Source organism: Carettochelys insculpta, chromosome 20 (assembly GCF_033958435.1).
Source record: "Carettochelys insculpta isolate YL-2023 chromosome 20, ASM3395843v1, whole genome shotgun sequence".
In the NCBI taxonomy this organism is placed as follows: Eukaryota; Metazoa; Chordata; order Testudines; family Carettochelyidae; genus Carettochelys; species Carettochelys insculpta.
Window position 1 is genome coordinate 16,403,413 of NC_134156.1, and position 16,694 is coordinate 16,420,106.

General features: G+C 44.6%; 1 protein-coding gene across 3 annotated transcripts in view; it reads left to right on the forward strand.

Moving 5' to 3' along the window:
• Positions 1-16,454, forward strand: part of RAB11FIP4 (RAB11 family interacting protein 4) — a 284,100-nt gene extending 267,646 nt beyond the window's left edge. For all 3 annotated transcript variants that reach the window (XM_075014241.1, XM_075014243.1, XM_075014242.1), the window contains one exon: positions 971-16,454. In XM_075014241.1, coding sequence (XP_074870342.1) covers positions 971-1,087 — 117 coding nt within the window. In that variant the 3' untranslated portion in view covers positions 1,088-16,454. The remainder of the gene's footprint in view (positions 1-970) is intronic.
• The last annotated feature ends 240 nt before the right edge of the window (positions 16,455-16,694 follow it).

Here is a 16,694-nt window from a genome sequence, read left to right on the forward strand (position 1 = left end):
TGAATAGCAAGGAGGTGCTGCGCTGCATATTCAGCACCTCATTAGCATAATTCTTGCCACGTGAACTTTGAAGTTGCATGGGTACTTGGAAATGCCAATGGCTACGCTGCTTGCCAGTGCTTCGAAGTTACCAACTTGGAAGTTGACGCAGCAAGAATTACACTAATGAGGCGCTGCATATGCAGCGCAGCACCTCATTGCTATTCACCGATGAGGCTTGTTTACATGCCCTCTTCAAAGGAGGGGGCTAGTGTAGACAAGACCAATATGTTCTAATTCTCACACATTGTGTCTCATACTCCGCATTTACAGCACCCTTTTCCCTGCAGATGCAGGAGTGCTTTAAAAAGATTTAATTAATGTATGCCTTAGGATGAGGAAACACACTTACTCGTTCATGAGTAGTCAGTATGGTCGAGTGGACAGAACCCCAGGACACTGGGTCAGGAGACCTGGCTTCTGTTTACAGCTTTGACCCTGGCTCAGGTGACTTGACAAAGGGTGCTTAGGAGGAGGATTACACATACAACATTGCAGCTGCGGTACTGCAGTGCATCTGCTGAACACTCTTTGCTAACAGAGAGCTCACTCATTGGCATGATAGACCCACCTCCTGCTGAGAGGACTGTGCACACCAGCACTGAAGTCTTTGCAACTTACGTTGCTCAGAAGGGTGTATCTGAGCTATAGGAGTTCTGCCAACATGAGCAATCGTGTAGATAGAGCTGTAGTGCTAAGCCTGTATCCACTTGCGCAGCTGTAAACCAGGAATACTTCTCTACCTTTTAGTGTCTTTACACTTCTCTGCAGAACCTCTTGGGATCAGTGGAGAGCAGCATTTCATTAGAAGGAATGAGTAATTTTTGCATACAAAGGTGACCTGAGGCCGAGCCTTATCTAACTTTATCAGGTGCTGTAGAAATAAGTCACATTTTGCAATAGATTGTTAATTTCAGCACCTTTGTTTCAGCTCATGGAAGCTCTTAAAGAACAGGAGGAGATAAACTACAGATTGCGACAGTATATGGACAAGATAATTTTGGCCATCCTGGACCACAACCCATCTATCCTGGAAATAAAAAATTGAAGGACCAAAAGAGCAACTGCCTGATATTTCTGCACATGCCACTGGATCTAGACATCACTTGGATACTGTAAATGATTCTATAAATATATATATTATGTGTGAGTGTGGGTGTGTGGGTATGTTTATATGATGTCTGGTCCACTTATCTGTGAGTCATAAAATTGGCTTTATTTGTTTTTTTTCATGCACTTTCGATATCTGTGACGAGATTGCTGCTGTATAGTAATGTAATAACATAACTGAACCATGCTGTTTTAGGAACTGGATGTAATGACTCTACCTCTAGCTGTAAGGGTGAAATACAATGGAAACATATGCATGTCTCCCCTCCCTCTAAGAAGAAGAATTTAATATTTCATTCTTTCAGAGGAAAGTGGGTACTCCCAAAAATTCAACATATCCAGGTTTGATTCCTGACTGGTGCTGAATATATCACCTTCTATTGAATTTAGCTTTGCCAGAATTTTACTATTGAAACCACAGACACACAAATAATCCTGTGGCCAAACATGTACCCTTTTTAACACAAATATCTGTTACGAAGTGGCGAGGGGAGAGGATCAAACTGCAGAATTGTTAATATTCATATAAATAATCATCTGCCACTGTCAGCAAAAAGGGCTTTTAATATAAAGGCCACGTATCCCTCTTTAGGTCACTCACCAATATGTGGTCTAGTGTGGGCATGTGTGTGTACTATGCCAGGATTCTTCTAGCATTGAGATAGGCCCTTATTTCTAGGGCTTTATCACTGGGCCATTAAAACTAGTTCTGGCATCCTACTTCTCTGCATTCTAAGGCGTCAACCAGGGAGCACATTCTGTTTGTTTTAAAATGTTACTGACTGCATGCAAATCACCTTTTTTTTAACTTGAACAATAGCTAAGTTCCCTTCCCCACCACTAAAGTGCACTATTGCACTCACTCGAGAGATAGTGGGGGCTAGCGGGAAGAGAGACTAGTGGTGTCTTCCTATACTTTTGCAGTTGATTAATCCTGTAAACTAATTTAACCTTTTGAGCATTTAAAAATAAAAAGCAGACTTTACAACACAAGTGTATTCTCCACCCCCCAGCCTCACCCCTTCACAAAAACTTGCGCTCATCACCCAAATTACCCATCCCAAATAGTACATATCCTCTCAGGACACACACATGCCCACATCTGTATGCTCTGAATCAGGAAAGTATATAAGCACTTGCTTAATTTAAGAATATACTGTACTGTAGTTGGGTCCTGTTGGAGTGGAGGATATGCTTAAAAATTAAGCATTTGCATAAGTGCTGTCCTGACTAGGGATGGATTTAACACAGTTTGTGCTTCCTGAGTTGGGCCAATTTCTCGTAGAAATAGGGTCTTGTAACTACAAGTCAAATCAGCTAGAAGTTAAATGCTGTGAAATTTTATTCCAAGCACTAAACCTTAGGGTTTTGTTTTGTGTTTTTTTTTAAAAGAATTTCACACTTTGAACTTAACCTAAAAAGGGAAGGGGAAACCCCCTCCTGCTTCACGTTGATAAGCACAAGCAAGGGAACTCTCTGGTCCTTTTCTCTGTAGTCTAGTGTCAGACACACCCTGTGTGCCTAGAGACCTTCTCTTGTTTGTTTTTAACACACTCCTCAGAAGTGCAGTGTTGCAGTAGAAATGCCTGATTTTTTTCTGTATATACCTGCTGTTGGCAGTTGGTCTCCCACCTCCTAGTGTTTTTATGTATTTTTGTTGGTGTATGTAATGCATTTTTGCCATTATCTGAATACTTAGAGCATGTGTTTCTCTTATTGATGTAAATATGTGTATAGATATTTCTGCAGCTGCTGTACTCCTGCCTTCAGTGATCTCTTATTTGGAGTAATGGGCAGGTGTGGGAAAGAATTGAAAATGAGCTTTCTTGAAGGCAAAACAATAAAATCAATTCAGTTATTTATTTGAAACTATCAGTGGAAAGTGATGGGACTGGTGGGGAGCTATGGATGGAAAACTTCATTGTCCTTTCAGGCCTGGGTGCATCATATAGGGCTCATCTGTACTGGAAAAATATCACTGCAGGGCTTAATGTTGGTGGTGTGTCAGGATAGATTCTTAGCAGACGAGGTTAGGGAAAAGGTGTCGCTAAGGCCACTTCTGCATTACCTAGAAGATCGACCCACTCAGGTTGATCTTCTGGCGTTTAGTCTCACATGTCTAGTAGGGATGCATGAAATCAACCTGTCAGGTGTTGGCAGTCGACCTCTGTGCTCGTTAGCATCACGAGGAGTGAGAGATCTGTGGGAGAAACTCTCCTCAGTGAGGATGGCCAAGTAAGTCGATTTCACAAAAGTAATTTCTAGACATGCAATTGCCATAGCTAGAATTGTGTATTGGAAACTAACTTATTTTCCTAGTGTAGACCAAGACTCAGCTGCTCCTTTGCTCCCCTGATTTTTGGAGCAGCCAGAGGGCAAAACTGAGTCCAGTGTAACGGTGCTAAATTGCACACACTCTAGCAGTCTTGCACAGGTTTCAGCTGTAGATCAGGCAGCGCATCCCCATATTCCCCTCTCCCTCCCCGCATTCCCTGCTTTCCCTCTGGGGTCTGATGGGGCAACCGATGGGTTTGAAACACCTATGCCAGCTTAATTCTCACCAAGGATTTCTCTCTATAAAAAGGATCCTTAGCTGAGAGTCAGCATTGAGGTTTCCACTTAGCTGCTGCTGAGTCCATGCCATGGATGTGGCCCCTCTTAGTGAAAGTGGACCATCCTGTGTTTAAAATAATGTGAGCTGACCATAATTAGAGGTGATTTAAGATCAGATGCTTAACTACAACCACCTGACCCCACACTAGATCCAATCAACTTTGTCCCTGTTCTGGAATAATGGAATTGACCAGTGTAGACGAAGCTACCACGGTTTCAGCTTGGAAGGGAAACGTCAGGCTTTCAAACACTTTTGTTGTAAATAAATGAAGTCCAACATACAGAGGTCTTTTTAGTGTAATATCTTAAAAGCCTGTGTTACAGCAAGATAGTCATGTGATAGTTTGAGTAAAGAGTAAGATGACCTTCAGGTTTTGGTTAATAAAAATGTGTTAAATTGGATGTTTCAGAAGCTGAAAACCTGATCCTGTTTGCATAGACATCAACAGGAAAATTCCCCTGGAGGTCATTGAATACAGGATTGGGCCCTACATCATTAGGGTCAAATTCACCCTGTGGGAAGAGCTTCCATAAGTGAGGAACAATTCAAATTGCACTTGTTTTCACAATAGCATTTGGGCCAACTGCGATGTTCCCTGTAAGCTGGGCATCACATAGGAGAAATTCAGCTGGGCAGCATTTGATTACCAGAGCACCCACAACAAGGTTTTGTGGTTTTAATGGTGGTGCACGTTTGCACATGCCTCAGTATACAAAGCAAAAATCATTCCACACGTGGATGGAAAAAAATCCGCATATGGATGGAAAAGATTAGAGGGAATAGGTCACCTGTGTACACAGGTCAGTTTCATGCTTGTGACTGGATTTATAAAATTGTTCAGTAGTTGAGTGGGGAGCTGTTTTAGGCTTTGAGTGCAGTAAGGCAGTTGCCTTAAATTACATAAAGAGCAGTTACATTTTCACTCCTGTGGAGAATGGCTTGGTGTGGTAGTTTGTATATCTATTTCGAATGTTACCTTTTACTTCTGAATGAAAAAACATACTTTCTCTTCGGAATCACAGTTCAGAACCAATGACACCCTGCCTTTCAGGCAACCAAGGTCTGATGGTAGATCTACAGTAACTAGTGATGAGAATAAGACCAGGATGTCATTTGCACACAAGTCTCGGAACAAAAAACAGTTTTCCTGTATGTGATGCAATGTCCTATCAGTTAACACTTATCAAGATGTTGTTATCTTGACAAGGAGGAAGGGAAAACAACCTGCTATTAACATCTGAACTTGGACACAGCAGAGACTCTGGTGCTGTAGAATAACTTTAGCAGAGCTGAGAGAAAAGAGCCTGTTGCAGTTTCCAACTGTGCTGGCTTTCTGTACCCTCCCAACACAACACAGCAGGGGAATTCCCAGCTAGATACATGCAGGCAGTTTCTGCTGCCTACCTGCGGCAGGCTCAAGGCGCTGGTCTGTTTTTCGCTCACACAGTCTGAGCCTTCAGACACTTGAGCAAGTGTGTAATCTTCCCCCTGTCTACTGCGGAGGGCATTTGGTGCCAAAAAACTAAAAATTCTGCACATTTTATTTGTTGAAATAGCAGTACCTACTAGGGTGACCATCTGTCCCCTCCTGGGCGGGACAGTCCTGTGTTTGGGAAGCCATGAAGGCCCCCCACCCACCCTTTTCCGCCAGCAGCTGCACAGGCAGAGCTGCTGGCAGAAGTCACATCCCCAAGCCTTGGGGGAGTGTGGGCAGCTGCCACTTTCCCAGGGAGGTTGGCAGCTGCAGCTTCCCCAGGGCTCCAGAACAGGGCCGGTGGCTGCAGCTTCCCCAGGGCTCCTGGGGAGTGCCAGCATCTGCCACCTCCTTCCCAGTTCCCTGGGGCTTGAGGGAGCCCGGAGGGGCTGCCCCTCTCCCCAATGGACAGGGGGATATGGGCACCCTATGATCTAATCAGACCAGTTTGTTTTAGTAATTTTTTTCTTCAAAATAACCGTCAGGAGGTACATCTGCACCAACACGGACACACAAAATTCTCCCCAGGAATACAGTTAAAGCAGCCCCTGTGGCAGCCCATCCTCCTTCACAGCCTACTTGTGAGGGAGAGAAGCAGACGCCCCCAGCCCGCTCCTTCACACCACGTTCTGCACCCCTTCAGACCAGAAAACCAGAGGGAGAAACATTCCTCTGCTTCTGGTCCCCGACTCGCACAGCTTCCTGCATGACACCCTCTCCTTCTGGGCCTGCTGGGAGCTGAAGCTGCCAGGAACCCTGGACTTCCATTCCCTTCTCCAGCAGCGTCTCAGGTGTGTGGACTGGGCTGTGCCAAGTATCAGCCCCTAGTGGCAGCTAGCAGTACTGCAGTGCACAATGGCACAGCATTCCCCTAGGGATAACAGAACTGTCACCTTACTGAGGTGGGTATCAATAGGACCAGGCCAGTCCAGTTATCTCTGTCCTATTTGGTTGAACCACGATTTACCTTTGCTGGGTATTTTAATGTGAGTTTGAAACAATTAGATGAGTTTTTAATGCTACCTGTGTGTTGTATGAGAGCCAAATATAATGGACATTTCTTTACTGGAATTGAGCTCTTTATCTGACTCTGTGACAGCCTAACTTCCATCCAAGACATTTCTATATTTATCTGCTCCCTGCATGGAGCAAGTTCTCTCTACTTCAAATCCTCAAGCTAAAGCAACACTGAGGTCAGCCTAAATGCAAAGTGATTTTTATGCAGTGGAAAAAGACAACGTACTACAGGTTGAACCTCTCTAATCCAGCACCCTGGGGACCTTACCTGTGCCAGGTGAGAGAAGTTGCCAGACCACAGGAGGCCTGTGTTGTCTAAGAGCGTTATCAACACTTGCACTGTTTACTTGGCTCTTTGAAGACCTGTAGGGGTAAATTACAGTTAAATAACAACACAGAACACTGAAAGTCAGGCCTGGTGCCTGGAAAAAAACTTTATGGGACCATGGGAAATTTGGCCACACTCACGATGAGGGGATATCCAGCTAACTAAAGTCATGCTGGATTATGGATGTTGCTGGATGAGATAGTTCCAGATTAGAGAGGTTCAACCTGTACTTGCCAGAAGTTGCACTCACATGCTAAATATAGACTATTGTGGAGAAGGCATGGTTTTTAAAAATGTATTTATTTCAGAGTCACTGAAGTCAAGCCTCAAAGCCTTTCTAACAACAGCAGTTACCTGCAGAGCACCAGCTCTGCAGCTGATGCCTATTAGTTTTGATTTCAGTAATGTGACCCAGATTTATAGTAGCTGAGGTTCTAGCTCAGAAACTTTAACTTGTCCTGACAAGTGAAGGAAAGAGAATGTTTCAAATATTTTGAATACTTGTCATTCTATTAAGTCTTGAAACTGAAACCTAGAGTTGCTTGGAAATCTTCATTTTAAGGAACTGACCTTGACTGACACATTTTCACATGCCTCTCCCTGTTTTTTGTTTTCTCCCTGAGCAAGAGCTGCTGGAGGTGTGGGGGAGGGGGAAAAGTCATACTTAAAAACTTAAACCTGACTTGGAAAAAGAATAAGGGTTTTTTTTCCCCGAGGGAAGAATTCAAGGATTTGCGTTTTTTCAACCAGAGCTACAGAAGAATTACTATATTTAATTAATCCACTTAGGATACTGTTGAGAGATCAATCTAAAATTCTGTTGACCTAAAGTGGAGTAGTACTGTCTAAGTTAATGGCTAGTGAACACTAGTAAAGAATTTGGCCTCTTAAACGTATGTTAGTAATTTAGAGCATTATGCCTGCATCTACTCTACACCATTTTACATGAATTAAATAACTGGAGTGGACATATCTAAAGTCCCATTCCTGCAGGCGCTATACTGCAGGGGATCAAGCTCTTGTCAACTTCTCTTGCTCTTCTCGACTGGGGTAGATTAACAGGGCTGATGCAAGGAATCTGCAATCGATTTTGAAGGTTTTCACTAGTCCTGCTACATTTGCTGCTGGTAGATTGATATCAGAGCATTGATCCGGCCTGTAGTGTAGATGTATCCTGAGGCTAATGCATAAATGGGGAGATATGCCCTGTGAATGGCACACTGAGCCAGATGGGAAGTGGGTTGCTAAGCAAGTCCTTGTTAAATGTTCTCTCTGGCTTAGTTCTAGTAGTCCATGATGGCTCAAGCAAACTATCTTAACTGCTCAGATTTAAATGCCAGAAAATATAAGGTTGGTTGTTTTCTTTTGAGCAAGGGGGAACACAGACCCTCATTTGGGTAGTGATGTTTTCAAACCCCCTTGAATCAGAGGGCCTTGTCAAACTCAATGGCAAAAGGCCTGTTGAGTTCCACAGAAGTTGTCAAATTTTCTGTGAGCAGACCTCTGATAGTTTCTGGTGTAAGTAATACTGGGCCTCTATGTATCAAGTGTCATTCCTGTAGCTGCTCCAGGAAAGTCTTTTAAAAGGGCATTGCTGTCACTGAGTAACACAGCTAAACTGTAATGTTGATGCTTCAACAGTGGCTGGAATTTCATCCCTAGGGTGTTGTGCATGTTGCTATAATGCTTTTAAATAGAAGATTATTGGTCTCAACAACTTTGCATTTTGATGCATAGCAAATTGCAGGGGGGGCAGAGAGATGCTAATGAAATTTTGCATGCAGGGGGTAGAGGCTGATATAGGTTACGCTATATGTTGGGTTTAAATACTGTAGCTCCAAATATGTTCTGTCTATACAGGCTCTTTGGTGGGACATTTTGTTTAGTTCTCTTATACTTTATGGAACCATGTGGAGTCAACCTAACACATACAAATGAAGCACACTGGTGACTTAACCAGTATGTGTGTGTGTTAGCACACCAGATGGGCTTGTGGGTTCTTATGGTTCTGATTTAGCTGGGTTGATAGTCTGATTATTACAGCTGGTCAAAAAAATGTGTTGGATGCTTTGAAGAAAAAAAGCTTTTAAAGATGTTTCTTCTCCTCCATACCCACCCTTTTATTATTTCTATGCTGGTACCAGGAAAAGAGGATAAAAGAGAGGGGAGGGAACCAAATTTGAAAAGTTAATATTTTTGTTAATTTCTTGTTTTAAAAAAAACCTGCCTTTTTTACCTGCTTTACTCATTACCTCATGCTGCTTTGCCCAAAGGAGATCTAATATGGGATCTTTCTCTTTTCTAAAGTAGATAGTGAGATCTGACCAAATTCAAGTCTGTGGAGGGTTAAGGGTTCTTAGCACAAGTTTGTTTACCTACAGAACAAGGCAAGTTACTGATAGTTCGTGTATGTCATTAGCAGCCTGTTTGAGGAGGTTTTTTGGTTCTGAGTGATTGAGTTTAGTAAAGGTCTGAGAATGACTTGAGTCTTCTCTTTGGGGACTGTTCCTGCCTTCCTGAGGCAATCAGACCTCTCACTGACTTGAGGTTTGGCTGTCCAAGGAATGTGTGATTAGGCCCTTAAGCAATGGGGAGAAGTGCTACAGGCTGTCTGCCCTATCAAGTTGTCTCAGTCGTGATATGAAGCACCCATTTGTGGGGCTGAGAAGGTAGTGTACAGAGTCTATGGGGTGGTAAGTGATGGGTCTTCTGTCTCTGGAGGTACCTGTCATGAAAGAATGCCTGTAAAGAGTTAAAGCCAGAGAGAGTGCATTCTCTGTTGGCAATCAGCCAGGTGAGTCAATGGGGAGAGAGTGGGATCATTTTGAATTGAAGCAGTTGCCTGCTGAGGATGTCTTTTATTCTCTGGCTGGAGCAGAGAGAGAGAGAGAGAGAGACACCAAGGTGCTTAATCCTAAACCAGTTTAATGAATTCAGTAAATATTGTGGACACACAATCTGGGCATACAGGTATGTAAGTAGAAAGGAAATGTTTAGACAGACACAATCAGGTTATTTTTATTTTGGGTTTGATGTGGGACTTCTTAGGCTGGTTGATGTATTCTCCCCTGTAATCTGTAACTTCTACATTGAATCCCAGGGAAGCAATTTTCTGTGCTCTAACCTTGATTTTTTTTTAAAGTGGTCTGTAACATCTGGCAACCAAGTATGCTGTATCACTTGCCTGGTATATTTTATCTTTTGTTTGAGTAATACATATTTTTTTTCAGCTTAAGGCACTTTAATGTAACCGGGGCAGGGGACGGGCAACACTGGACCCTCCCCCAAAAAAATGTCTCCCTCACAGCCGACAAGCCTGCTTCCTGATACTGGTCCTAATCATGTTCCCTCCCAGCCATGCAGTCAAATAGCACTGAAGTAATCACCCCCACTCTCTCTGGGTTTAACCTGTTACAGGCATTCATTCATGACAGTACAGTAGAACCGTGAGATGGGCACACTCAAGTTGCGCCTATCTCCATTTAACATGACTCAGGGTGGTGGGGAGCTGGTGCCTAGCTCTGGGCTGCCCCCCACTCAAGGGAGCCGGGAAACTGACCGGTGTCAGTCAGTTTCCTCACTCATGTGAGCTGGGGAGAGCTGGAGCCTGGCTCCCAGTTCTGCACCACTCACAGGACACAGGAAATGGACCAGCGCTGCTACACTGGTCTGTTTCCTGGCTCCCCCAAGTAAAGCGAAATTTGACTTACGTGGGGTTGCGTGGGAACACAACCTCTGCGTCGGTTGGGGCTCTACTGTACCTGTTAGGCTTTTTCCCCACTGTTCTACTACTGTCCTAGCTCTACACGTGATAGTAACAGCAGGAGTGCTAATGTGGAACCACACAAGCTGACTCCAGTGCTTTGTCTGCATTAGAGCCCCACTGCTGCATCAGCAACAGTGAGAGGAGGTTTGAAAGGCGAAAAAGTCTTGTGTAAGTAAGGGCTGAATGGTCCTGTTTACGCTAACCAACATTTCAGTGTTAGTGAAAAGCTGGTCCCAAAACAAAACACAAACCAGGGCATTGGGGGAACCCAAAATTTTGCCGATGTTTCTACTGAATTTTTCCAAATTTAAAAAAATGTGACCAGCTGTAGCTAGTGGCTGGGCAGGGAACTGTGTTTTGGGTTAATACTGAGGTGGTAGCCTCATTTCTTAGGCCAGTGTGAAGAAGGCCTCTAACTAATTAGCCACATTTAATTTAACGCCCTAGTTTTGAGGCATGCAACTTGATCATTGAGTGCTTGATGTTGCAGACAAGAACTGTTGGATTCTCACGAGACTCTTGACAACACATGCTCCTGGATAGGCTTGTGTAGCACGCACTTTCAAACGAGAGACGGTAGGGATCAGACATTTCGCTCCTTTCCCCAGTAGCGGGTGCCAGTCCTCCTAGAGCAAGAACACTACTTTTCTTAGGTAGAAATCCTTCTGTGCAAGGTGTCTGAACCTCACTGCCTGTTCGTGTGAGAGTCAAATCTACCTAAGGTGCAATTCTGTGGTCCTGTTGTGAGCAAAAGAAGCAGGGCCAACAGCCCCCAAGGGGCAAGATTTGGGGGCAGGGCCATGTCCACACCCTGGAAAGGATGGGGCCTTGGGCAGAAGAGGTAGGACCAAGGGCAATCAGTCCTTAGCACTGCCTGGAGCACTGTGCCAGGTCCCACCCAGTCCTAAGAAGCTGCACAAAGTGGCTCTCTCTCCCAGGGCATTTCAAAGGGACCCAGAGCTCCCGGCCGGTGTGGCTGCTACAACAGCAACAGCCAGGAGCTGTGGGCCCCTTTAAAATGCCGGTCCCCTGGACAGTTGCCCCCCTTTGGTCCCTCCTGGCAGCTTGGGCAAACCTCCCCAGTATAATCCATGCTGTGGGTTGTCCCTGGGCAGGCTTTTAAGAGAGCCAAGGGAAAACAACCATTAAGCAGTCACCCTGCTTATCAGAAGCTCATATCAATAGAAGGGAAAAGGGGGGGGTAGCTGCTTTTATTGCATGACTTATTTTTATCTGTAAATGGAGTTTAATATACAGCATTGTTGAGGATTCTATTAAAGTGACTATTGGCAGTCACCCGGAGGACAAGATGTAGCTCTTATCAGTAGACTTTAAGTTATGCCCACAGCTGGGAGAAAACTGCACGCTGGACGAGTTATGCTTCCAATGCCAGTTCACAATTGCTGGCTAACATCACTTGGCTTACAAAAAAAAAGCTGGGCTGCCCTTTAAGGCTGTATTTCCACTAGGCTGTAAAGGCTCAGTGGCAGAGGGGTGGCTGTTCTGAAAGTCCAGAGAAGACAACATATAATCCTAAATCCTGCTGAGTTGCTCAAGGTTACTTACGCCGAGTATTCTTTGCCTTGTTTGAAGTTTAGAACAGATTAGTTGCCACTATCAGACAATGCGGCTTTAAACCCTAGAACAAATAGCACCTGAAGGGGGTTTTTGCCACTAATGGGCCATTCGTTGGTAGTTTTAAGAGTCAATAAAATCTGTTGTATTGTGTAATTCACAAGGGGGAAGAGGGGTCTCAGCCACTGGGCTCTGCAATTGTTCCAGTAAGCAGGTGCGTAATAGGCTCTCACCCTCCCGCCTCCTTTAATCACCCCCATGTCCCGGCTCATCCTTTAACCCTCTCCCTGCTGCAGATAAGAGCTTGTGCCTCTCTAAATGCTAGTGTTGTGCCCTGTGAAATGATATCAGCATGCTTTCACGTGCCCATTTTAAACAAATGGTGGAGGAGACATGGCACATGTTTCCTATCAGTGAATGTGGAGGTATTAAAACTCCTGGGATGTTAGTCATTTTCAAGAGTCGAGCTAATCCTACCCACAGCTTTAATATGGTTACCCATCCCCTCTGCACTACGTGGAGCATGTCACAGCCCGTTGCATTGATAGCTGAATCTGCAGTGCAGATAAACCCTACCCCAGTCCAGAGTGAGGCAGCAATTAGACATTCCTCTGGGATTTATCTGCTACTCCACAGCGCAACTTAGAGATCTTTATCACTGCATTCAACTATTTACAAGGCATTTCCTCACCATATAACTTAGCCTAGCAGCCTCTACCTTGCAGACAGATGCAGATCATTGTACGTATCGTTGGGTTGCTGTAGTTAAGGGTGCTGTACAATGGAATTTAACGTAGCACAGACCTGGCTGAAAATGTTATTACAATGCATTCCTTAAAATGGAAAGTGGCAGAGGGTGTATTTTTGGCCAATAAACTAAGTGTTGCAGCTTTGTAACTGTAAAAGGATAGGTCGTTTAATAGAGTTAGATTGGGTTTGGGCTAAAATGTGAACCATAGTGGAAAACGTGTGTTAATAAAACAGGACATCCGAAATATATTTCCTGTGCTTACCGTGAACTCGCACGCAACGTGAGTTTTAAAATTCCTATTCAATGTTAGTGTCACAGCTGCAAGAAGTGGAGCTGTCAACTCTCATGTCACCATTCTTAGTGGAGTGACTTCACCCCAGCCAGTAGAGCTGTCATAAAGCCCTCTGGGCCACTTCTGCTGTGTGTCGGGCCTGCACAGAAGGGCGTGGGCAGGGGTCCTCTGTGTGCATCAAGGAGGAGATCTCTTTGGGGGAGTGTGTCCCTTCAATGGATCCAGCATCCAGCAACTACCCAATTGAGAGTGTAGATGGATTACAGCTATTCCACCCTATAGGCAGTGTACATAACTGAACTGTAACCCATAGGTGCATGAAGTAGGGGTGTAGGGGCACCCCCCCGGCTTTGTGCCCAGTGTGATCCCGTGCCCAGACTCCAGACACCAACCTGTGCCCAAGGGCTCTGCTGCCACCTGGGGTCTTGGACATCTGGCCACTGATGGCCCCAAGGTCCTGACCACTAGCTCCAGAGTCTTAACTGCTGGGCTCTGCAGCTGCCCCCGCAGCTGTGAGCTCAACCTGGAGTAATGAAGGGCAGAGATGGGGATAAGGGGGATTCACCTCAGCACATCCATCCTAACAATTGTTGCACTGCTGTAGCCCGAGTCTTCCCAACATATACCCCATCTTGTCTGGTACCTGACCCAAAACCCATTTACTTGACTTGGTGCCAGGAGAATTTCACCCCCTGTGAACACTTTAGTATGCTACAGAGCGGTAAATGTTGCACTTACAGTATGTTTAAATACTGGTATATTCTGAGAATTACTGTAAATTTTATCGTGGGAGCATTGTTGCACAGACTGTACTTTCATTTATTGCATGGTTATTTTTAGTCTTTGTGCCTTTACCTACCTGCCAGGAGGGTACAAATCCCCCCCACCTCACATATTTTATCTGCTGTTTTGGGCACATATATAAGGTTGGTTGGTCTGTTTTTCATTTGATCTTCATCTCTGCGTTTCACGTACTGTAAAGGTGTATATATAAAATAGAACAGATTTGTATTTCATGTGCCTCGATGGAATGTAAAACAAAAAAAATGCCACCTACTCATTTTGTACAGGTTTTTTTAGAACCACTGTGTCACGTCCCACATCACTTAGCAAATTATATTTAAAAATCGTTAGCAGTGTTCTGTTTAATTTTAGAAGCATCACATTGGGTGCATGGTATCTTTTGTATAGTGATGTCTCGCACATACAAAATAATAAACTCTAATCTGTTGTGCTGGTGTCATTATTATAAGACCACTTATATCTTATCTGCTTCAGAGAATTGAAAATAACTAAATTTAGCGGTTTAGTTAGGTCTTGATTCGACAAGTAAAGTGGTTATTTGCTGTAAAGGTGAGTAGTTTTCTTTCACTTCAGATGATCAGGAGACAAATATCTCTTTCAGACAAGCTGGTCGTTTCAGGTCAGTTTCAGTTTAACTAGTCATTGTGGGGTTCTTTTGCAGCTCATTTTGTCATCTGAACCCCAAAGTGAAATCTCAGGTGCCTACTGGTTCCCTCACTTATCAAATTAGAATGCTTTGGAAGTCCTCCTGGGATTCTTGGCTCTAGGCTGTCATGTTGAGTGGGAATTTGTCCCCCAGAAAGGGAGTAGGGATAAAAGGTGTGTCTGTATTATCACATTCATCTTCAAACTACCTGGGGATGGAGTAAGTAATTTTGATGTCTGAAAGGCAGATTAATTGGTATCAATACAACTGTCAGTTAATGTAATTAGATCAAGGACAGAGAGAGAGAGAGAGAGAGAGTGTGTGTGTGTGTGTGTGTATGTGTGTTTTTAAAAATGATACCAGTATAACTAGCTGCACAACAGGGTGGCATGATTTGAATTATACATCCAGGTTGTGCAGAAGTGTTCTAATGGGAAGTGCAGGATAATCCCATTATGGCCTCTTCAGAGGAATGTCCTCCCCTGAGTTTTCACTTTACCCACAAAGCTGAAGAAGCCAATGAACAGACTCCTGTTGGTTTTCAATATGGCCCTGAATACACTTAACTGTACAACAGCCCCCTCCTAGCAACAGAAATTATTCCATGGCCCCAGGAAGGGTGACCAGAGGTCCTCCCAAGCTCCTCTGCCAGGCCCAGGGGATGGAGAGGAGGAGTAGCCAAAGATGAGGCCTAAGGGATTCTGCCTCAGTTGGGGGCCTGTAACCTGAGCCCTACTACCCCAGGAAGAAGTCCTTGAGTTTTGGCCCAGGGCAGTAGGGCTCAAACTCCTAACCTGGGTGGTGGAGCTTGGACTTCAGCCCCAAGCCCCAACAAGTCTAACGCCAGCCCTGATGACCACACTGAAATGAGCTGGTGACCCACTTTGAGAACCCAGCCCAGAGAACCCAGCCCAGAGAATCTCAGTACTGGGGCATGACAGAAATACCAATACACCAAGGATTTCAAAACACTGTACAGAGGTGGCTGATTATCATTTAACTACATCTTACAGATGGGGAATCTGAGGTGCAGGTGTTAAAGCTGACCCAGGAGCAGAAACAAGGCCTCTGGCCTCTCAGTGTAGTACCTTCTCCATTGGATCACAGCATCAGAAACTAGAGTAGCGAGTGTTTCAAGTGGTTGGATCACCTACATGGCCCTAGTTGTACAAATCACTTCGAGTTGGGCTACACTAGGAAAGAAAGTCCACCTAAGATATGCAGCTCCAGCTACAAGAATAGTCAACATACTTTAGGTCCTCTTTCTTCACCATCTCTACAGCAAGAAGTCAACAGGAGAAACCCTCCCATTGACTTCCCTTACCTTTCACGACTGCAAGGAGTATGGGGGTTGGCAGGGACATCCTCAGCATTCGATTTAGCATGTCTGAACTAGACATGCTAAATCAAACCCTCTAAGACCAATCTCCATGGTGTTGACCTGTGGTAACTGTAAACGTACCCTTAGTGTCCTCAGCTCCCATCAATGTCATCTGGTGCACGTCTGAAGACCATTTGGAATTGGAGGATGTTCATCCCCTTGAACGATTGGACCCCTGAAATTGTGCCCTGCATTGTATTTTCTCGTGGTTTGTCCTTATCTGGTATACAACACTGGCTCTTAGAGAAGCGTGAAAACACATCAGGGCATGTGACAAACACACACACAGTTTGTGAGTTCCTCATTCCCGTTTTCACAGACCACAAATGAACACAAGTGAATCTGTTGTTGCCCACTTTACACACCAGTGGGGGGCAGTAAAGCTGCTTTGGGGAGGGCATGATTTTTTTGAATGTCAAAGATTTGTTTAGTAAGAACCATAATAAAATCGATCATCATGTTACTGAAACAGACCTGAAATGCGTCGCCTACTGAAACAGCCCCGTTGTTTTTACCATCCTGTTAATTGCAACACAAGTGGTATAAATGTTGTTGCAGTGTGTCATCAGATCACTTTCTCTGTATTTTCTTGTGCTGTATTTTATGGAAAAAGCTACCCCTGGCAATGCTGATCATTACAGACAGCTGTAATGTTGTACAAACAGATGTGTAAATAAATTATTTGCTTTTCCTGCATGACTAAAAGATGTGTGTCTTTCCTGGGGGTAACTGGGGCAGCCTGGCAGCCCTGGGGTGGGGAGCCAGCTGGGGCATGGACCCCACTGGCAGCCCTACAGGAGTAGGGAGACCAACCAGGGTGGGGGAGCCCAGCAGCCCCACAGCAGAGCCTAGCAGGCGTGGAGCCCCCACCCAGGCAGTCTGTGGGCAGGGAGCCTG